Source organism: Brassica napus, chromosome A9 (genome assembly GCF_020379485.1).
Source record: "Brassica napus cultivar Da-Ae chromosome A9, Da-Ae, whole genome shotgun sequence".
Classification (NCBI taxonomy): Eukaryota; Viridiplantae; Streptophyta; class Magnoliopsida; order Brassicales; family Brassicaceae; genus Brassica; species Brassica napus.
The window spans coordinates 1689373-1711609 of NC_063442.1; the positions used below are offsets into that span (position 1 = coordinate 1689373).

Sequence of the window (22237 nt, forward strand, 5' to 3'; positions counted from 1 at the left end):
ACAACAAAGGTTCCAAACCTCTTTGAACTTCATCATATGTTATTAAATGATTCAACTATGCATTAAAACAGTATTGTCAGATTTTTTGAATTTTTCTCAAAATCTATGTGTACCCCCCTACGAAAATAGTGAGTTTTCGGTAAATGATCTATATATGAAGCCTATAATCTTTTAATTCGTTTTAAAATTTATAACCACATTATACATTTGTATTAATTTATGATAAACTCCTTTTCATGGTACATGGACATCGTTCTAATTTTTTATCCATTAATTTAGCAAAACTGTAAATACTCCCTAAATCATTGGACTAACCACTATAAAATTGCTATTCCCTAGAGAAACGGAGACAACAAAGGTTCCAAACCTCTTTGAACTTCATCATATGTTATTAAATGATTCAACTATGCATTAAAACAGTATTGTCAGATTTTTTGAATTTTTCTCAAAATCTATGTGTACCCCCCTACGAAAATAGTGAGTTTTCGGTAAATGATCTATATATGAAGCCTATAATCTTTTAATTCGTTTTAAAATTTATAACCACATTATACATTTGTATTAATTTATGATAAACTCCTTTTCATGGTACATGGACATCGTTCTAATTTTTTATCAATTAATTTAGCAAAACTGTAAATACTCCCTAAATCATTGGACTAACCACTATAAAATTGCTATTCCCTAGAGAAACGGAGACAACAAAGGTTCCAAACCTCTTTGAACTTCATCATATGTTATTAAATGATTCAACTATGCATTAAAACAGTATTGTCAGATTTTTTGAATTTTTCTCAAAATCTATGTGTACCCCCCTACGAAAATAGTGAGTTTTCGGTAAATGATCTATATATGAAGCCTATAATCTTTTAATTCGTTTTAAAATTTATAACCACATTATACATTTGTATTAATTTATGATAAACTCCTTTTCATGGTACATGGACATCGTTCTAATTTTTTATCAATTAATTTAGCAAAACTGTAAATACTCCCTAAATCATTGGACTAACCACTATAAAATTGCTATTCCCTAGAGAAACGGAGACAACAAAGGTTCCAAACCTCTTTGAACTTCATCATATGTTATTAAATGATTCAACTATGCATTAAAACAGTATTGTCAGATTTTTTGAATTTTTCTCAAAATCTATGTGTACCCCCCTACGAAAATAGTGAGTTTTCGGTAAATGATCTATATATGAAGCCTATAATCTTTTAATTCGTTTTAAAATTTATAACCACATTATACATTTGTATTAATTTATGATAAACTCCTTTTCATGGTACATGGACATCGTTCTAATTTTTTATCAATTAATTTAGCAAAACTGTAAATACTCCCTAAATCATTGGACTAACCACTATAAAATTGCTATTCCCTAGAGAAACGGAGACAACAAAGGTTCCAAACCTCTTTGAACTTCATCATATGTTATTAAATGATTCAACTATGCATTAAAACAGTATTGTCAGATTTTTTGAATTTTTCTCAAAATCTATGTGTACCCCCCTACGAAAATAGTGAGTTTTCGGTAAATGATCTATATATGAAGCCTATAATCTTTTAATTCGTTTTAAAATTTATAACCACATTATACATTTGTATTAATTTATGATAAACTCCTTTTCATGGTACATGGACATCGTTCTAATTTTTTATCAATTAATTTAGCAAAACTGTAAATACTCCCTAAATCATTGGACTAACCACTATAAAATTGCTATTCCCTAGAGAAACGGAGACAACAAAGGTTCCAAACCTCTTTGAACTTCATCATATGTTATTAAATGATTCAACTATGCATTAAAACAGTATTGTCAGATTTTTTGAATTTTTCTCAAAATCTATGTGTACCCCCCTACGAAAATAGTGAGTTTTCGGTAAATGATCTATATATGAAGCCTATAATCTTTTAATTCGTTTTAAAATTTATAACCACATTATACATTTGTATTAATTTATGATAAACTCCTTTTCATGGTACATGGACATCGTTCTAATTTTTTATCCATTAATTTAGCAAAACTGTAAATACTCCCTAAATCATTGGACTAACCACTATAAAATTGCTATTCCCTAGAGAAACGGAGACAACAAAGGTTCCAAACCTCTTTGAACTTCATCATATGTTATTAAATGATTCAACTATGCATTAAAACAGTATTGTCAGATTTTTTGAATTTTTCTCAAAATCTATGTGTACCCCCCTACGAAAATAGTGAGTTTTCGGTAAATGATCTATATATGAAGCCTATAATCTTTTAATTCGTTTTAAAATTTATAACCACATTATACATTTGTATTAATTTATGATAAACTCCTTTTCATGGTACATGGACATCGTTCTAATTTTTTATCCATTAATTTAGCAAAACTGTAAATACTCCCTAAATCATTGGACTAACCACTATAAAATTGCTATTCCCTAGAGAAACGGAGACAACAAAGGTTCCAAACCTCTTTGAACTTCATCATATGTTATTAAATGATTCAACTATGCATTAAAACAGTATTGTCAGATTTTTTGAATTTTTCTCAAAATCTATGTGTACCCCCCTACGAAAATAGTGAGTTTTCGGTAAATGATCTATATATGAAGCCTATAATCTTTTAATTCGTTTTAAAATTTATAACCACATTATACATTTGTATTAATTTATGATAAACTCCTTTTCATGGTACATGGACATCGTTCTAATTTTTTATCAATTAATTTAGCAAAACTGTAAATACTCCCTAAATCATTGGACTAACCACTATAAAATTGCTATTCCCTAGAGAAACGGAGACAACAAAGGTTCCAAACCTCTTTGAACTTCATCATATGTTATTAAATGATTCAACTATGCATTAAAACAGTATTGTCAGATTTTTTGAATTTTTCTCAAAATCTATGTGTACCCCCCTACGAAAATAGTGAGTTTTCGGTAAATGATCTATATATGAAGCCTATAATCTTTTAATTCGTTTTAAAATTTATAACCACATTATACATTTGTATTAATTTATGATAAACTCCTTTTCATGGTACATGGACATCGTTCTAATTTTTTATCCATTAATTTAGCAAAACTGTAAATACTCCCTAAATCATTGGACTAACCACTATAAAATTGCTATTCCCTAGAGAAACGGAGACAACAAAGGTTCCAAACCTCTTTGAACTTCATCATATGTTATTAAATGATTCAACTATGCATTAAAACAGTATTGTCAGATTTTTTGAATTTTTCTCAAAATCTATGTGTACCCCCTACGAAAATAGTGAGTTTTCGGTAAATGATCTATATATGAAGCCTATAATCTTTTAATTCGTTTTAAAATTTATAACCACATTATACATTTGTATTAATTTATGATAAACTCCTTTTCATGGTACATGGACATCGTTCTAATTTTTTATCAATTAATTTAGCAAAACTGTAAATACTCCCTAAATCATTGGACTAACCACTATAAAATTGCTATTCCCTAGAGAAACGGAGACAACAAAGGTTCCAAACCTCTTTGAACTTCATCATATGTTATTACATGATTCAACTATGCATTAAAACAGTATTGTCAGATTTTTTGAATTTTTCTCAAAATCTATGTGTACCCCCCTACGAAAATAGTGAGTTTTCGGTAAATGATCTATATATGAAGCCTATAATCTTTTAATTCGTTTTAAAATTTATAACCACATTATACATTTGTATTAATTTATGATAAACTCCTTTTCATGGTACATGGACATCGTTCTAATTTTTTATCCATTAATTTAGCAAAACTGTAAATACTCCCTAAATCATTGGACTAACCACTATAAAATTGCTATTCCCTAGAGAAACGGAGACAACAAAGGTTCCAAACCTCTTTGAACTTCATCATATGTTATTAAATGATTCAACTATGCATTAAAACAGTATTGTCAGATTTTTTGAATTTTTCTCAAAATCTATGTGTACCCCCCTACGAAAATAGTGAGTTTTCGGTAAATGATCTATATATGAAGCCTATAATCTTTTAATTCGTTTTAAAATTTATAACCACATTATACATTTGTATTAATTTATGATAAACTCCTTTTCATGGTACATGGACATCGTTCTAATTTTTTATCAATTAATTTAGCAAAACTGTAAATACTCCCTAAATCATTGGACTAACCACTATAAAATTGCTATTCCCTAGAGAAACGGAGACAACAAAGGTTCCAAACCTCTTTGAACTTCATCATATGTTATTAAATGATTCAACTATGCATTAAAACAGTATTGTCAGATTTTTTGAATTTTTCTCAAAATCTATGTGTACCCCCCTACGAAAATAGTGAGTTTTCGGTAAATGATCTATATATGAAGCCTATAATCTTTTAATTCGTTTTAAAATTTATAACCACATTATACATTTGTATTAATTTATGATAAACTCTTTTCATGGTACATGGACATCGTTCTAATTTTTTATCAATTAATTTAGCAAAACTGTAAATACTCCCTAAATCATTGGACTAACCACTATAAAATTGCTATTCCCTAGAGAAACGGAGACAACAAAGGTTCCAAACCTCTTTGAACTTCATCATATGTTATTAAATGATTCAACTATGCATTAAAACAGTATTGTCAGATTTTTTGAATTTTTCTCAAAATCTATGTGTACCCCCCTACGAAAATAGTGAGTTTTCGGTAAATGATCTATATATGAAGCCTATAATCTTTTAATTCGTTTTAAAATTTATAACCACATTATACATTTGTATTAATTTATGATAAACTCCTTTTCATGGTACATGGACATCGTTCTAATTTTTTATCCATTAATTTAGCAAAACTGTAAATACTCCCTAAATCATTGGACTAACCACTATAAAATTGCTATTCCCTAGAGAAACGGAGACAACAAAGGTTCCAAACCTCTTTGAACTTCATCATATGTTATTACATGATTCAACTATGCATTAAAACAGTATTGTCAATTTTTTGAATTTTTCTCAAAATCTATGTGTACCCCCCTACGAAAATAGTGAGTTTTCGGTAAATGATCTATATATGAAGCCTATAATCTTTTAATTCGTTTTAAAATTTATAACCACATTATACATTTGTATTAATTTATGATAAACTCCTTTTCATGGTACATGGACATCGTTCTAATTTTTTATCATTAATTTAGCAAAACTGTAAATACTCCCTAAATCATTGGACTAACCACTATAAAATTGCTATTCCCTAGAGAAACGGAGACAACAAAGGTTCCAAACCTCTTTGAACTTCATCATATGTTATTAAATGATTCAACTATGCATTAAAACAGTATTGTCAATTTTTTGAATTTTTCTCAAAATCTATGTGTACCCCCCTACGAAAATAGTGAGTTTTCGGTAAATGATCTATATATGAAGCCTATAATCTTTTAATTCGTTTTAAAATTTATAACCACATTATACATTTGTATTAATTTATGATAAACTCCTTTTCATGGTACATGGACATCGTTCTAATTTTTTATCCATTAATTTAGCAAAACTGTAAATACTCCCTAAATCATTGGACTAACCACTATAAAATTGCTATTCCCTAGAGAAACGGAGACAACAAAGGTTCCAAACCTCTTTGAACTTCATCATATGTTATTAAATGATTCAACTATGCATTAAAACAGTATTGTCAATTTTTTGAATTTTTCTCAAAATCTATGTGTACCCCCCTACGAAAATAGTGAGTTTTCGGTAAATGATCTATATATGAAGCCTATAATCTTTTAATTCGTTTTAAAATTTATAACCACATTATACATTTGTATTAATTTATGATAAACTCTTTTCATGGTACATGGACATCGTTCTAATTTTTTATCCATTAATTTAGCAAAACTGCAAATACTCCCTAAATCATTGGACTAACCACTATAAAATTGCTATTCCCTAGAGAAACGGAGACAACAAAGGTTCCAAACCTCTTTGAACTTCATCATATGTTATTAAATGATTCAACTATGCATTAAAACAGTATTGTCAATTTTTTGAATTTTTCTCAAAATCTATGTGTACCCCCCTACGAAAATAGTGAGTTTTCGGTAAATGATCTATATATGAAGCCTATAATCTTTTAATTCGTTTTAAAATTTATAACCACATTATACATTTGTATTAATTTATGATAAACTCCTTTTCATGGTACATGGACATCGTTCTAATTTTTTATCATTAATTTAGCAAAACTGTAAATACTCCCTAAATCATTGGACTAACCACTATAAAATTGCTATTCCCTAGAGAAACGGAGACAACAAAGGTTCCAAACCTCTTTGAAATTCCTCATATGTTATTAAATGATTCAACTATGCATTAAAACAGTATTTTCAAATTTTTTAAATTTTTCTCAAAATCTATGTGTACTTATTCAAGAAAATAGTGATTTTGTAGTGGTTATTCCATCGCTTTATGAAGTATTTTGAAGTTTTACTAATATAATTGATAAAAAAATATTATAATTATTCCCATATACCATGAAAAAGCTTAAAATATATTAATACAAATGTAGAATGTGGCTAGAAATTTTAAACAAATTAAAGATTAAGGCTTCAGTATAGAAACATTTACCAGAAACTCAACATTTTCGTAGGGGTTAACACATAGATTTTGAAAAAAAAATTCAAAAAATACAACAATATTGTTTTAATACATAGTTGCATTTTGCACTAACATATGATGATGTTCAAAGAGTTTGGAGCCTTTGTTGTCTCCGTATTCAAGAAAAAGTGATGATTTATTGTGGGTATTCCGTCGATTTAGGGTGTATTATGAACTTTTACTAAATTAATTGATAAAAAATATTATAATGATTCCCATATAACATGAAAATTCTTAAAATACATTAATACAATTGTAGAATGTGGCTAGAAATTTTAAAACAACACTAAAGATTATAGGCTTCAGTATGTAAAACATTTACCAAAAACTCAACATTTTTGTAGGGGTTAACACATAGATTTTGAGAAAATTTCAAAAATATGTCAATAGTGTTTTAATGCATAGTTGCATCATGCACTAACATATGATGATGTTCAAAGAGGATTGGAGACTTTGTTGTCTCTATTCTTCAAGAGAATAGCGAGGTGGTAATTCCACCGATTTATGGAGTATTATGAAATTTCGCTAAATTAATTTATAAAAACAATTGAAGGTGGTAACATATGATGATGTTCAAAAATGTTTGGAGCTTATGTTGTCTCTATTTTTCAAGAGAATAACAATTTAATAATGGTTATTCCACCGATTTAATAATCGTTCAATTGTCTGTGTCTGTGTGAGGTTTGGTTTAAGGTAAAACTCAATATTTTTATTTAAGGTTAATACATAATTTTTTAAAAAAAATTAAAAAATATAACAATATTATTTTAAAACATAGTTATCTCTTGTATTGATATCTGATGATACTGATATCTGATTTAAAAAAGTTTGAAACTTTTATTGTTGTGTTATTTTTTTTTTGTGAAACTGATTATAGAATTGTATGGTTTGGAACCTTTGTTGTCAAATCAATTCTTAAATAATGTCTTGGGGATGTATTGTTCAACAAAATAATACGAATTGTCTTGCATAAAACGTCTTTAGTAACATAAGTAACCCCGTTTCAAGCCATACTGTATCATCATTACTAGCTCATCAAGCCAAAAGTAACACCATTTGTATTGGCTAATCTGTATTGTTGGTTGCTAATTTGGTGTTCTAGTTTAACTAAAATCTCAAGGCCTAAACCAGACACAAAGCTTATGTTAACACTATCAATTTCTGAGTTAGACTCAGTTTATTAATAAGAACAAAACCTCAGTTAGTCCATTAGGTTCACAGAAATTGCACATTCTGCCAAAGGGTTCTCCCTGAAAACAGGGTCTCAGCTCCCCTGCAGAGCACAATATTGAATTTCCTCATCGGTATCAAAACAAACTTATTCAAGAATTATTTTTTTAAAGGGGCTCAGATTTTATACAGCTTCTTCAATCAAGAATTTCTGAAGCAGAACTGGCGTATAGCTGTTAATTTTAATCATCACTACCAAATGCAAAACAATAAAACAAATCAAATAGCAAAAAAAAAGATCCCAATTCAATCCATACAATTAACATCACCCCTAGTTAAAGGATACCTAAAAAATTATTCAACACAATTTATTTTCAATAGATTTTTAGAATAATAGGTCAACGTTGGATCAGGAGAAACATCAACCGAGTAATTGGTTCCCTAATAAGTATAAGCCATCGCCGGTCAAGAACTCAAGGATGCTGATAAACACATAATTTAGTACATAAATTTAGTGTTCTAGTTTAACTAGAATGTCAAGGCCTAAGCCAGAGACAAAGCTGATGTGAAGACAATCCAAATAATCAGAAAATAAATCAAATAATCAATTGAAAACAGAATAAAAACAAAAGCCTCAGTTAGTCCATTAGCTTCATAGAAATTGCAGTTTCTGCCAAGGGGTTCTCCCTGAAAACAGGGTCTCAGCTCCACTGCACCTCGCTTAAATTGGATTTCCTCATCGGCAACCAAATCAAACATTTAAACAATAAAAATTTGAGCTCAGAGTTTATACAGCTTCTTCTATCAAGAATTTTCTGAAGCAGAACTGGCGTAAAGCTGTTAATTTTAATCATCACTGCCCACAAACAAAAACAAGTAGCACTATAAGATGAATCAAAGAGAAGGCTCATATTAAGAAATTCAACCATTGTTTTCCGATTACTTCATGGAATAAATCTCAGAAGCGCGGATAATTTTGTAACCATAGCCAAACACACCTTTTCATCATCAAACTAATAAAACAATTAAAACGAAATCTAGACATTGCTTTGACACAGTTAAGCCAGATAAGATTTGAGACAGAACTGCAACACGAATGGCACCAATCTAGCAGGAGCTTTGGGGCTTAATTCCTCATGAATTACTATTATCAGACTAGCCCGGGAGGCTCCTGCAAAAACTCTAAGATTAAAGAACCATAAGCTACAACGAAAGAACCAATCGTGATGAGAAGAGAAAGTGGTGATTGCAATTGGATTCATACGATTGTTATATATAACATAGACGAGCATGCGTTCGATTAAAAACCCTAGTCCAAATTGACGAAACTACCCCGCTATTTAAACTTCCATTTTCGTCAATGTCGGTTTATATCATCGAGTTGGTGGGCCTTGTTCAAAACCCGATAAGTTCGCTATTATTTTCGCTCTTCTTGATACAGGTCGGTTGATGGTTTAATGTAAACCGAATGTTTCTTTGTGGTTTTCATTTGGTTCGCTAGTCTTTGGTTGATGATGATAATGATGATACTTAGTAAATAAGCGTTGTTAATATCAGACTTGAGAGAGAGAGAGAGAGAGAGAGAGAGAGAGAGAGAGAGAGAGAGAGAGAGAGAGTCTTGTTAACAAAACCTTGTTTTGAAGAAAGATTCTTGTTTTGGAATATAAGTAAATTCTACCTCTTTCTAAATTTTTCAGAGTAACTTTTTCATTTGTTTGAAGCAGTATGTAACAACTGTTTAAGTGTGATACTACCCTCCCGTGGGACAATATCAAAAGTGGGAGGTGAAAAGATAACCACTACACCTATTTCGTTGAGAAGATCATATGAAAACAGTTTTGAGGAAAAAATCAAGTATGCATCTTCAGCAATGACCAATTCTCTTATCTTTTCTTTTCTTTATTTCATTCTCCTCCTCTACTTTTTTTTTGTGCACAACTTTTTCCAAAACCTTGAATCTTAACTGAATGAGAATTGTTGCATTTACCAGCCCCAAGTGGATCTTTACACAAGATAGCAAGCGGTTTGGAAATTGGCAATTTTGTCCAGTTTTGTTTACCGGGAACTGATCACCTCTTACAAAGAAGGATTTTGGTGGAACAATTCTCTCCTTTGAGAAGGAGGATGTGGAGAAAGATCTTTCTCGGTCCTGACGAAAGGAAGTTTGATAAACTTAACCATAATGGTTAAGGCTACCGGACTGATAGGTTCTCCTCCTCTACTATTAAACGAGTTTTTGATAAGACAATGTGTCATTTTAGTATTCCTTATTTTCGTTTGGTCGTGGAAGGCCAGTCCCATTTTGGAATGTATGAACTCATTTGTTTGATTGCTTTTTATAGTATTTTTTATATTTAATATGTTCCTTTAGTTTCAAAGAAAAACAAGGTTATCATTAGTAAACTTTTACAAAATGAATTGTCTTTTTTAGACTAGTCTGTATTTTACCGGAACCGTTGTTTTGAATTTAAAGTGAACCGGCCTAATTAAAAGTAAACTCAATTTTAATTATAAACCCACTTACATTTTACATTCAGTCCGCTTGGTTCTAAGTGAACCGACCTAATTATGTGATATTGGGTCAGCTTCTATGGAAAGCCCAATAAGATTGAGGAGTAGAATTCAAGAAATCTCCTTAAAACCTACTTAGAATATTCCTTGCAGGTGAAGATATCTTTTGATTTATTTGAACATCGAAAACCTAAAAGAGGCTCCCCAGGTTTTCATCGGAAAAGAAACTATGCACGGTTTGGCAGCGACGGCCACCACTGGCTCTCTTACTATGCAGGGTTGGGCAGCGACGGCCACCACTGGCTCTCTTACTATGCAGGGTTTGGCAGCGACGGCCACCACTGGCTCTCTTATTTTTCTTGCTGCCAGGTTTCGTTTTCTTTCTCCCCCCTCTTCGACATCATAATCAACTCATGTTTGCCATTTTGTGGTCATGATTTTAGATATACCAGGAGGCATCATAGTCCAATTTTAAACAAGTATGTGAATCAAAGGGTGTCTTTCCCCCAGGTTCGATTCATTACAAAACTAGAACTGTCAGCAAACTCAAGATCTCCTCGTGAGATTGCTCCTCTTTCAGGTATTATTTCGACCTCACCACATGATTCTATAAACATACTCTCTCCCCATTCTATAAACATTTAATTTTACATATTTTATAAATAAAGTATTATTACTCACATACCTAACCACATTTCACCCAATAAAAAAATACAATAGCATATAAAGTTAATAAATTTTGCATTGAATTATCTTAAAACAAGAATTAAAGAGAGTATTGTATAAAAACATAATGACAAATCGTGACAATAATTAGGATTGGAAAACACTAAACTTGTGTGTTTTCACCCTTAACTACAAAAAGATCTTTTATAAATCATTATAGAAGCTTGTCCTGTCTTTTTTTTATGGTTCGAGACTTTCAAATTATTTACTGTTCTAGTGTGGTTTAACACACTGACTTGTGTCTTTACTTTGCATCAGCATCATCTAAACATCTCTCTGGTCATGGTTGGCCGCCCTTTGATGACGGTTTTGGGAGACGTCGACGACCTCGACAGAGACCATCAAAGCCTGCGTTCAAAGATGACTTCTTCAAAATCAAACTGCCTAATATCGCCGAGAGACCTGAATGGTGGTGGAGGACACTGGCTTGTATCCCTTATCTGATATCCCTCCAAGTATCTGACGTCGGAATCTACGTCCGACCTTTTCTAGAAAAGTACGACGCCACTGGAAACATTATTAAATTCATCCCCGGAGCGATAACCAGATGGCCGAGGTGGTTCTTCATGCAGTACTGTTACTTGGGTTGCACGTTCTTGGTGAAGAACAAAGAACTGCCTCATTTTTTTAGGTTTCACGTGATTATGGGTATACTTCTCGAAACAGCTCTTCAGATCATATGGTGCACCAGCGATTTCTTCCCGTTGATTCATTCCAGAGGAAGGCTTGCGATGTATTACGAGACGGCGATGGGATTCGCATACATCTGTCTGCTTCTTGAATGCATACGGTGCGCTCTCGCTGGAGTTTATCCTCAGATTCCTTTCGTGGCCGATGCTGCTTCCATTCACACTCGAGACACCACTAGGGTGAAAAGATGATACTCATGGTGTTGCATACTTGATATAGGATTTATTTGTTTTCATTTTGTTCGCTTGGATGATGATGGTACTTAGTAAATAAGTTTGAAGATATCAGTTTGTAATCGACCACGATGGTGTGTGTGTGAGAGGGAGAGACTTGTTAACTAAACCTTGATGTGAATTAAAATTCTTGTTCTGGAATATAAGCACATTCTGACGATCTTCTAAATTTTTCCAGAGTCCTTAATGGCCATTGCGCTGAAATGTTATTTGTTTCGTATCAGAATGGCCTTTTCTTCACTCCACCCACCTCTCCATACAGCCTCCCAAGTCAATAATACTCTATTCCCTGAACCAAACAACTGCTTTTAAAGTTTTTCTATATAAATATGTTAGTTCAGTTTCACAAAAAAAGAAACATCAAGATTACTTATTAGTGTTTTTTTTTCAAAATGAAGACTTTCTATCTTTTAATATATTTATAGACTAAATTCGTAGTGTTACCATTATTTGAATTTAATGTAAACCGGCCTAGTTAATGTTAAAATCATTTACATTTCACACTCAATCCGCTTTGGTTTTACGTAAACCAGCCTATAGAACCGGTCTAATGTGTATTTGGGCTTTAATAGAAAAGCCCAATAAGACTGCAGACTCACTCAAGTTCGAGAAAGTTCCTTAAAACCGACTTAGAAAATACATCAGGTAGATTCGATTCATTCATATTTCTTGCACGTAAAGATACTCTAATTTTGTGAATTTTTCTTTTTGATTTTATTTTAACATCGAAACCTAAAAAGAGCCTCCTCCCGAGGTTTCCGCCGGTAAAGAAACTATGCAGGGTTTGGCGGCGACCACCACCACCAACCTTGGCTCTCTCACTTTTCTCGCTCCCAGGTTTCGTGTCTCCTTCTCCTATTCTTGAGCTCCTCGTTGTGTTGATAGATTGTTTTGATTTAGGACTCTTTCGTTTAGCTATGGTTGGTTGGTTACTGTTTCGAATCTTAGAATCGTCGATTTAAATAATTGGTTATGCGTTTTAGAATTGGGATCTGAGTCTCACTTGCAGCTCAACGTTATGTCTCGTCGCCTTGTTTATTTATGTGTTCTCGGAGTCTCCGTTTGGTTTAGAGTCTTTCAGTTAGATTAATGATTGTGATTTTATATTAAACCAGGAAGAAGCAGCATAGTCCAATCCTAAACAAGTATGTGAATCAAAGAGTGTCTTTCCCCAAGCTCGATTCATTCCCAAAACTAAGATTGTCAGCAGACTCAGTTTCACAGAGATGTCCCCGTGTGATTGCTCCTCTTTCAGGTTATTACTTGGACTACTCACCACATGCTTTCTATAAACATATATAATAAAAAAAATCGTGATAATAATCACCTGGAAGACATTAACTTGTGTGTGTTTTCACCCTTTATTACAAAAATGGATCTCTTATAAATCATTATAGAAGCTTGTGTCCTGTGTTTGTCCTATGGTTCTGATACTTTGAGATTAGTTACTGTTCTAGTGTGGTTTCTTGTGTTTTTTTTTCACTCTAAACTCCCCTTTTGTAACAGAAGCTTGTCCTGTCTCTGTTCCATGGTTCTTGAGAGTTTGAGATTAATTACTGTACTAATGTGATTTAACAAATGTTGTAAACTCTGCAGCAACTGCACCAGCATCATCTAACCATCTCTTTGCTCATGGCTTACCACCATTAACTACCGGTTTTACGAGACGCCAGAGACCTGTAGAGCCTGCGAGAGCGTTCAAAGACGACTTCTTCAAGATCAAACTCCCCAAAATCGCAGAGAGACCAGAGTGGTGGTGGAGGACGCTGGCGTGCATCCCTTACCTGATATCCCTCCAGATATCAGACGTCGGCTTCTACGTCCAGCCTTTTCTAGAAAAGTACGACGCCATCGGAGACATGATCTACTTCATCCCCGGAGCGATCAACAGATGGCCGAGCTGGTTCTTCATGCTCTACTGCTACTTGGGCTACATGTTCGTGGTCAAGAACAAGGACTTGCCTCACTACTTCAGGTTCCACATGATGATGGGTATGCTTCTCGAGACGGCGCTTCAGATCATTTGGTGCACCAGCAACTTCTTCCCGCTGATTCATTTCAAAGGACGGCTTGGGATGTATTACTGGATGGTGATTGGGTTTACCTACATCTGTTTGCTTCTTGAGTGTATTCGGTGCGCTCTCGCTGGAATTTATGCTCAGATTCCTTTTGTGACCGATGCTGCTTCTATTCACACTCTCTTCAACTTGGGAGGGTTTTCGAGACCGCTCAGGTGAAAAGGTGGTTCTCTATGGTGTTTGCATACTTGAAATAGGAACAAGTAAGAGAGAGAGAGAGAGGTTGTTGTGGTTGTGTCTTATCGAGGTCTAAGAGTCTTCTGTAGTGTCAGTGTCTCGTGTGTAAAACAGAAAGAACTCTCTGCGAGAGTAGCTTAAATCAACTTTTTTTTTTAATGTCAAATAAATCGGCGTAGTGGTTCATATGGTTTGAAAGCATGTCTAATTTTGTTTTAATCTTATAATTTGATAACTGAAAAACAAAGAAATTTACAAAAAAAAACTAGACACGACAAAAAATTAGTAAGGACTAAGGAATATACAGAAACCTCTAATCTAATGATTTTCAGAGTAATAATCTTTCAGTTATCAAATTATAAGATTAAAACCAAATTAGACATAATCTTTCAAATGTTTAGAAAATAAATGGATTTTCAGAGTAATGATTTTCAGAAACTCTACTTTAATGATTTTCAGAAACCTCTACTTTAATGATTTTCAGAGTAATAATCTTTCAAGTGTTTGGAAAGAAATGGATGATCTTTAAGAAAAAGTTGATTTTGTAGTGAGGGAATAGATGAAAAATACTAATATAGGAAGTAGCCCCTCATACATAGTGCAAAGTTGTAATATGGTCTCTACTGAGCATGAAAACATTTTAAGTTGTTCTGACTTTGAAGAAAATGGTGTTTATATGGATTTTATATTGATTCAATTTTTGCAGTGTATGAAGTCTTTTTAGTAATTTTGTTATGAGACATAATATTCTATATGTAGAGAATACTTAGATGTAGAAATTAGCATGCATTACTCAAATTTTTTATAACAGTGGTTAATATTGATTATGTACCACAAATCGAGTATCTAAACCAGAAAACTCTAACTCAAAACTTTATCTGTCAACAAATCAAAATAATCTTATATTAAAGAAATCAGGCTTTGTTCTTCATGTTCTGAATCCTAATATATAAGCCTACTAGATCAGACTTTGTACCAAATTCATAAATCATTAAGGTCCATTGACTCTCTATTGGCTTAATTACATTGAATTTATGGTTAAGTGGCCTTCATGTTTACACAGAAATAAAAAGTGGTAATAACTAATGGCGACCACGTCGTCCCTGCAACATGGTACCAACCAAATCACAATGTCAGTTACATTCCATCTCCATCACAAAGTCTTCTTTGGTCTTTAAAACCCTTGACTGGTTCCTAAACACAGCTCATAATAACTCTGTTTAGTATCAAAACATTCGTTTTCAGACAGCTCTTAAAGGTCTCTTTAAATCATGTAACCACCATTTTTGGTCCTTTCTATCAAAAAATAAACTTGCACATTTCCTCCGATTTCTCCATTTTGTCACCATGAACGATCTAATCTCAAGCTCGTTCAAGAGATACACAGACCTAAACCACCAAGTCCAGCTCGACGACATCGAGTCTCAAAACGCTACTCTCGACTCAGGCAACCTCGATGAGTTCTTCGGATACGTCGAGAGTGTTAAAGAAGACATGAAAGCTGTCGAGGAGATTCATAAGCGTCTACAAGATGCTAACGAAGAGTCCAAGACCGTGCATGACTCCAAGGCCGTGAAGAAGCTCCGCGCTCGTATGGACACGAGCGTTACAGAGGTCTTGAAACGTGTCAAGATGATAAAGACGAAGCTCGTGGCCTTGGAGAAATCGAATGCTGCTCAGAGGAAAGTCCCTGGTTGTGGACCTGGCTCCTCTGCTGATCGGACGAGAACATCTGTCGTGAGTGGGTTAGGGAAGAAGCTTAAAGACATGATGGATGATTTTCAGAGACTGCGTACCAAAATGGCTAGTGAATACAAAGAAACAATAGAGAGAAGGTACTTCTCCTCTTCTTCTTCTTTTTGTGTTCATTTTAGGGTTTACTATGATTCAACAAATATCAATCTTTCTTGTTTCACAAGGAAAGTTTATCTTGAAGGGTTTAGATTAGGCATGCTCGTTCGGGTAATTCGGTTCAACATAAATTTTACCGAAATAACCCGAAATAAAATTTGGTTCGGTTCAGTTAGTTCGATTTTTAAAAATCCACCACTTTTTATTTCGGTTAGATTTCTATTTAATTTTGTTAAAATTTTGGATAAATTTAGTTAGTTCGGTTTTTTTTTTTTGGAAACTTACCAATTTTTTATTCGGTTAGATTTTGGTTTAATTTTGTTAAGATATCAGATAAATTCGGTTAGTTCATTTATTTTTGTTAGTTCAAAAAATTTGGTTAGTTTGGTTTTGGTATAGTATGGTTACAAAATATATTTTTTATAGAGAATCAAAGTAACCGATGCCAAACCAAACCGGTAATGTTCTTCTTCTTTTACTTCATTTTAGGGTATACTATGATTCACCAAAGATCAACCTTCCTTGCTTCACAAGAAAAGTTTATATCATTAGGGGGTTTAGATGGTAACGTTCTTATGTGTTTTGATATTGAATCTTTGAAGGTATTTCACTGTAACGGGCCAAAAAGCAGACGAAGAGACGATAGAGAAGCTGATATCAAGCGGAGAGAGCGAACGTTTCCTCCAAAAGGCCATACAAGAGCAAGGCCGTGGACAGATCATGGACACATTATCAGAGATTCAAGAAAGGCATGACGCGGTTAAAGACATAGAACGGAGTCTGCTGGAGCTGCACCAAATATTCCTCGACATGGCAGCTCTTGTTGAAGCTCAAGGGAGTATACTCAACGACATCGAGTCTAACGTTTCAAAGGCAAGCTCTTTCGTCATGAGAGGGTCTGAGCAGTTGCAGGGAGCTAAAGTGCTTCAGAGGAACTCGAGGAAATGGACTTGTATTGCCATTATACTCGCTATTGTTCTTGTCATTGTGATTCTCTTCCCTATCCTCTACACAAGTTTGCTTAAACCTTGATTTTGAAATAAACATTTTGCTTCCACCGTTATTGTTTTGTATTTTAGAAACATTTGGGATACAAAAATCTATTGAGTGTAAGACAAGCAATGTACAATTTTTGAGTTTCATTACATCTCATGAACACTGCTTACTTCTGTATTCATCTGATAAAAGTATTTGAGCACGCTCCTTTAACCTCTCAGCATCAGGGCCTGGTGGATCACTCTTTCACAGACATAGCAAGCTCCAAGCTTCGAGATCTTAATGCAGAACATAGTGGTTTCTGAAAATCTAAAATCGACCAGGAATGGGAACAAATTTATTTGAGAATCAACATTTGAGCTGCAATTCGAATCGAATTGAAGGAAAAAGGAACAAAAAAAATTTGGACCATTTCTCGATTTGTGCGTGTCATCCTTGCGCAGGGGCCATGCTAATCTTCTCTGTATCGTTCCAATTTTATCGGATGTCCCCGAAGGGACAATCACCTACTTGACTCCGTCGCTATATAAACGCAGCCTCTTCTTCTTACACAGCCGGTGTGGGACGCTGTTACGGTTTAAAGTCTACTTAATGGGCTCGTTTATTACACTAAAAGGCCTCTCTTCGATTTCTCTGGCCCGTTAACATTATTCAAAAGGTGATTCATCTCATTTAAAAATTCATGGTTTTGTAATCAGCTTTTAGTTACTATCTTAGACCATATGAAATACACGTGACATTATCGACGGAGAAGAAACAAACTATAAAGACCTTGTAGTATACTTATTTAACGATGAGGTTTAAACCTCTGCTAAATCTTTGAGTAAAAAAGAGTAATCAAGCTTTCATTTACAATTATCAAAATCAATCTGAGATCATTTTGTATCTTTTAAAAACTTTTAAAAACTTTTTACCTAACACCTCTTATGCTCTAGTCTTGACTTCCGCCAGAAGAAAACGGTCCATCGTTGGAACCCTGAGACTCCCTTGGAGACTGAAGTTGCTGATTCTGCTCAGGCCACGGTGCACTGGGAGAACCTTGGTGGTGCTGAATCATGGGGAACCTAAACCGTTGTCCTCCTCCTTGGTTCATCATTGGCCTCACTGGTACAGCGTTAACTATAGGTGGCGGATATAAAAGCACCGGTGGCTGCATCATCGGAGCTCTGACTTGGGGTAGACTTGGCCTCGCCGGAGCTTGTATGCCCGCGTTGGGAACAATCTGGTTCTGTTCCTGGTAATACATCATTGGCCTCACCGGGACTTGACCTAGATGGACAACGAAGTCGTCCTGTGGCAGCATTGGCCTCATTGGAGGTAGACTTCGAAACTGGTTCTGCTGCTGCGGCCTCATCGGAGGAGCTTCCTGGTGGGGAACGAGTTGGCCCTGCCGAAGCACACCGAACGACTGGCTGTAGCATACTAATTCAGTTCCAGGCTGACCGGGGAGCTCCATCGGCACCAGCTGATGCGGATATGTGTTCTGGTTTGGGAGAAAAGGAGTGATGGTTCGGAATCTCCATTGTGCACTGTATAGACCGAGCCCGTCTGAGTAGAAGTGGTCTACTACGAGCCATCTTGGCTGCGGGGGCAAACCGAAAAGGTCTTGCTGATATGGAGGCACGCTTGGTCCAAGACGAGGAGGCATCATCATCTGTTGAGAAGGAGGATTCGGAAGAACAAGAGGACGGTTTTGGTTCTGATGCCTTGCAGAAGATGTTGAGCCACGTTGCATCCTTTGACCGCTCCTAGGAATCTGATCAAGACTTGGATCAGTACTCAGTAGTAACAAGACTAGGACTAACCTAATCCAACATTACTTGTGGGACAAGAAACAGAGCAAAACAGAGACCTAGACCTAAAGCCTATCACTACTACAACTAATCTAATCCAACATTACTTGTGGGACAAGAAACAGAGCAAAACAGAGACAATATGCATAGACTCTAATCACTTAAAGGTTCTTGATGATCATAAAGTTTGGGATGTACCATTGACTGTTCTTGAGGATTCTGGTTCTCGGTTCCTTGGTCTTGTACGCTGAGACTAATAGGAGAAGTGTTGGGATCAGAATCAAGAGGACGGTTCTGGTCACTTGCAAGCGATGTTGAGCCACGGTCCATTGTTTGGTCGCTCCTATGAGTCTGATCAAGGCGTGGATCATTAGTAACATAAATGGCGGGACACGAAACAGAGCAAAAACAGAGACAATAGGGTTCTTGATCTATCAATAGAGTTTGGGATGTACCGTGATCGGATCTTCTTGACGATTCTGATTCTCAGCTCCTTGGTTGGTCTCTTCGTCTTCTATGTTGAGATTACGAGTAGATTCAAGAAGGCTCTCGATAGCTTCTTCCTTGGGCTCATCTTCTTCCTCTGTTCTCACTTCGTCTTCCTCTGTTCTCACTTCATCTTCCTCTGTACGCACTTCGTCTTCTTCCTCGGTTGTTTTGGTGGGATCAACGTCCTCTGTTCTCACTTCTTCTTCCTCTGTTCGTGCTTTGTCTTCCTCTGTTCGCACTTCGTCTTCTTCCTCGGTTGTTTTTTCGGGATCAGCCTCCTCTGTTCGCGCTTGGTCTTCTTCTGTTCGCACTTCGTCTTCTTCCTTGGTTGTTTTGGCGGGATCAACAACCTCCTCTGTTCCCACTTCTTCTTCTTCTTGGACGAGTTTATCAGATGGAGAAGTAGCCATGGCCAGAGATGTGAAGTTTCTAGAGAGAAAGATGAATGAGCGAAGAAGAACTAGTTAAAGAATCTTATATATAATGGCGCGAGGTTGTTGACCGTTAAGGTTTTTAGGCGCGTGTGAAGCTTCGCACTAACCGAATCATTGGAAGCTCACGCGTGTATGAAGATTAATTAACTAATTACACAAAAAGTGAGAAAATGTTGCAGTCTTAGTATGGAAAATAATATATTTAGCTTGTTTAGACTCAGATATCTTTTAAATACGTGTCTATCTCCTTAATCATAAAAAAAGTCCGAGTTCATAGAATTTTCAAAATTAAATTATTATTTGTAATAAATTTACAAAACTTAAGCATAGTATCTGTTTTCTATTTTTAAAAACAGATTTCCTATGAAATATAGTTAGGGTATGCACTCCCAATAATATTTATTATTATCGTAATGATTACTTGATTATAAAGAAAAAAGCGAAACAAAAATAATAAATATAGATAATATTAGTATTATATACACTCACAGAGTCACAGACTCAGTATAGAGAGTCCACGGTTGATATATGTAAAATAAACAAAAAGTTATATCAAATCTTTTAACGGGCTTGGGATTAGTCTACTTGGGATACTATCTACAAAGCATCCAAAATTTTCTCTATAATCTTCTACACTACATTATAATCATGAGCGTTCGTTGATTTAAAGAAAACATATTTAAAAAAAGATACAAACCTATCCGAAGAAGATCAAATGAGATATAGTCTTAATTCTTCAGTTACAAAAAAAAAAAAAAAGATATAGTCTTAATTCTTTAATAATCATAAATAAAATAGTTATTGTGTTGTTCAAAAAAGTTAATTTATATTATTATTCTATCGATCAAAAGTTATTAGGTAAGACAATTTAATAGTTTTGAGTTCCAAATATTGTAGAACTTCTATAAACTAATATTCGATAAATTAATAATTTTTATAAATTAATAAATTTTGTCCGTTCCAGCCGGTTCAAAATTTGATACAAATCGATAAAATAATAGGATAATATTTTTTAAAAAATTCTACGTAAATATATGATCCAGTTAAAATTATAAATTAATAATTTATATGTATACATATTTTATATAAGTAAGAACCTATTATTATATTATTTGTTTTATATTCAAAATAGAATCATTTTTATATTTTCTTAACACTTCATATATTTTGATGAGATTTAGTAATATTCTATATAAAACCACATTTAAGGTCTATGCAATATATATTATATACACCAAATAATATAATAAAATAATAATTAATGTCTGTAAATGTTTGATGTAAAAAAAATATATATATATATAATAAAATAATAATTAATGTCTATACACTAAAATCAAATATTTTTCTTATTTTAGAATAATTATGTCTTTTTTTAAGTGTGCTTTTTTAATCACATATTATAAAATAAGTTGAAAAGTTAAAATCATCTTGATCTACCTTCTCACTTGTTTGTATTTCTCGAGTGTACTTTTTTTCTTATTTTGGAATTTAATCTTGTTTTTTTTTTCTTGATCAAACATTCTTTTTTTTTTTAGAATTCTTATTTCCATTATCATTTGAGAAAACTAAAATTGTTTTCATCAGAATAAGAGTTGAAGGACTAAGGATCAAAGCGGTTGAATTAGGATAATGATGATGATGTGTAATATTTTTCATTTAATGCATGTTTATAATAATTTCTATTTCTGCATCTCACTTCTTAAAATCTGCTCCAGCCTCCATGTAATGATTCTGATACCCGTCTAGCACTCGCGTAGCTTGAATTTGGTTAGAGTGTTAGTCATGTTTTCAAGTGTTGTCATTTCTGCAAACCAAATTACCGTAGTTGGTTGATATAGTTATACTCACGTCTTCAGTTCTGTAGCTCTACCATTTTGATATCTTTTACCATGCATAATAGATCGTACAATGTCTAAGAAATTGCATAAATGTGCTTGTCGGAGTAAGGGGTCCTGATTGGGATGTGCCCTTGTTCTTATTCCGGTCATTGCGTGGCAAGTGATGGCTCTAGCAGCACCAACTTTAGTTCGTTGGTTCTCGACGGCTTCGGGCGTGTGGTGGTTCTCGTGTCTTTGACCGCTGCTTCTAGCGTTCGGTTTTTTGCACACATCCCAGCATCACAAAGATTTGCTTAAATCATCTTGTGGTGGTGTGCATGGCAGTTGTGTGCAGGATGGGCTCAGGTTAGGAGTATGGTGGTTGTGGCCCATTTTCTCGGTTTGGCATCGTGTACAGGCCGTTTCCGGGCTTAATAAATGCTCGGTTTGGTTATGCGGATGTGTGTGGCTGTTGCTGTTGCTGTTTGTTTGTGTGGGCAGGTGCTTTGAAGCTCTCGGTGAGCTGTTCTTAGGCGGGCCATTATCTTTAAGAGCGGATTCATCGGGGAGGCCAAAATTACCAAGTTCCGACTCTCGGTTGAACTTGGTTCGTCTTTTCGCGGCAAGTGGAGGTGCGGACTTGGTTGAT

General features: G+C 34.3%; 4 protein-coding genes and 7 non-coding genes across 12 annotated transcripts; 3 read left to right on the forward strand and 8 right to left on the reverse strand.

Moving 5' to 3' along the window:
- Nucleotides 1-7706: 7706 nt before the first annotated feature.
- Nucleotides 7707-7812, reverse strand: LOC125578831. Its single transcript, XR_007316912.1, has one exon. It is a non-coding gene; the product is annotated as a small nucleolar RNA snoR97 (small nucleolar RNA).
- Nucleotides 7813-7960: 148 nt separating this feature from the next.
- On the reverse strand, nucleotides 7961-8051 carry LOC125578793. The gene has a single exon (XR_007316876.1). It is a non-coding gene; the product is annotated as a small nucleolar RNA Z223 (small nucleolar RNA).
- Nucleotides 8052-8421: 370 nt separating this feature from the next.
- On the reverse strand, nucleotides 8422-8534 carry LOC125578801. Its single transcript, XR_007316884.1, has one exon. It is a non-coding gene; the product is annotated as a small nucleolar RNA Z278 (small nucleolar RNA).
- Nucleotides 8535-8563: 29 nt separating this feature from the next.
- On the reverse strand, nucleotides 8564-8655 carry LOC125578791. Its single transcript, XR_007316874.1, has one exon. It is a non-coding gene; the product is annotated as a small nucleolar RNA Z223 (small nucleolar RNA).
- Nucleotides 8656-8693: 38 nt separating this feature from the next.
- Nucleotides 8694-8781, reverse strand: LOC125578847. Its single transcript, XR_007316928.1, has one exon. It is a non-coding gene; the product is annotated as a small nucleolar RNA U36a (small nucleolar RNA).
- A 42-nt stretch (nucleotides 8782-8823) lies between these two features.
- Nucleotides 8824-8967, reverse strand: LOC125578852. The gene has a single exon (XR_007316933.1). It is a non-coding gene; the product is annotated as a small nucleolar RNA snoR134 (small nucleolar RNA).
- A 2290-nt stretch (nucleotides 8968-11257) lies between these two features.
- On the forward strand, nucleotides 11258-12788 carry LOC125577966 (protein TIC 20-IV, chloroplastic-like; the record flags this gene model as incomplete). Its single annotated transcript, XM_048740186.1, has 1 exon — nucleotides 11258-12788. A coding segment is annotated over one exon (651 nt), but the record flags the coding sequence as incomplete, so codon positions are not given.
- On the forward strand, nucleotides 12585-14391 carry LOC106402311 (protein TIC 20-IV, chloroplastic). Its single transcript, XM_013843019.3, has 3 exons — nucleotides 12585-12787; nucleotides 13066-13205; nucleotides 13547-14391. Exons 1-3 carry the CDS (start codon nucleotides 12726-12728, stop codon nucleotides 14185-14187), a joined length of 843 nt encoding a protein of 280 aa, XP_013698473.2. The 5' UTR covers nucleotides 12585-12725; the 3' UTR covers nucleotides 14188-14391.
- A 413-nt stretch (nucleotides 14392-14804) lies between these two features.
- LOC125577670 (syntaxin-123-like) lies at nucleotides 14805-17218 on the forward strand. 2 transcript variants are annotated; one of them, XM_048739256.1, is made up of 2 exons: nucleotides 14805-16049; nucleotides 16668-17218. In XM_048739256.1, the coding sequence occupies exons 1-2, from the start codon at nucleotides 15553-15555 to the stop codon at nucleotides 17086-17088; spliced, it is 918 nt and encodes a 305-aa protein (XP_048595213.1). In that variant the 5' UTR covers nucleotides 14805-15552; the 3' UTR covers nucleotides 17089-17218. The 2 variants fall into 2 exon arrangements, with proteins under 2 accessions (XP_048595213.1, XP_048595212.1); XM_048739255.1 differs by having other exon boundaries at nucleotides 14806-16040; nucleotides 16659-17218.
- A 231-nt stretch (nucleotides 17219-17449) lies between these two features.
- LOC125578891 lies at nucleotides 17450-17552 on the reverse strand. Its single transcript, XR_007316968.1, has one exon. It is a non-coding gene; the product is annotated as a U6 spliceosomal RNA (small nuclear RNA).
- LOC106350214 (COPII coat assembly protein SEC16-like) lies at nucleotides 17450-19761 on the reverse strand. Its single transcript, XM_013790127.3, has 3 exons — nucleotides 19301-19761; nucleotides 19044-19196; nucleotides 17450-18808 (listed from the first exon to the last, which is right to left on the reverse strand). Exons 1-3 carry the CDS (start codon nucleotides 19742-19744, stop codon nucleotides 17984-17986), a joined length of 1422 nt encoding a protein of 473 aa, XP_013645581.2. The 5' UTR covers nucleotides 19745-19761; the 3' UTR covers nucleotides 17450-17983.
- Between the last annotated feature and the right edge of the window lie 2476 nt (nucleotides 19762-22237).

Bases quoted from the DNA above. Each gene is read 5' to 3' on its own strand.
- LOC106402311 (XM_013843019.3), top strand. From the start codon at position 12,726: ATGCAGGGTTTGGCGGCGACCACCACCACCAACCTTGGCTCTCTCACT. The intron at 12,788-13,065 runs GTTTCGTGTCTC...ATATTAAACCAG, and splicing joins CTCACTTTTCTCGCTCCCAG to GAAGAAGCAGCATAGTCCAA. The intron at 13,206-13,546 runs GTTATTACTTGG...TAAACTCTGCAG, and splicing joins TGTGATTGCTCCTCTTTCAG to CAACTGCACCAGCATCATCT.
- LOC125577670 (XM_048739256.1), top strand. From the start codon at position 15,553: ATGAACGATCTAATCTCAAGCTCGTTCAAGAGATACACAGACCTAAAC. The intron at 16,050-16,667 runs CTCTTCTTCTTC...AAGGTATTTCAC, and splicing joins ATAGAGAGAAGGTACTTCTC to TGTAACGGGCCAAAAAGCAG.
- LOC106350214 (XM_013790127.3), bottom strand. From the start codon at position 19,744: ATGGCTACTTCTCCATCTGATAAACTCGTCCAAGAAGAAGAAGAAGTG. The intron at 19,197-19,300 runs GTACATCCCAAA...CGCCTTGATCAG, and splicing joins GTCAAGAAGATCCGATCACG to ACTCATAGGAGCGACCAAAC. The intron at 18,809-19,043 runs GTACATCCCAAA...AGTCTTGATCAG, and splicing joins ATCCTCAAGAACAGTCAATG to ATTCCTAGGAGCGGTCAAAG.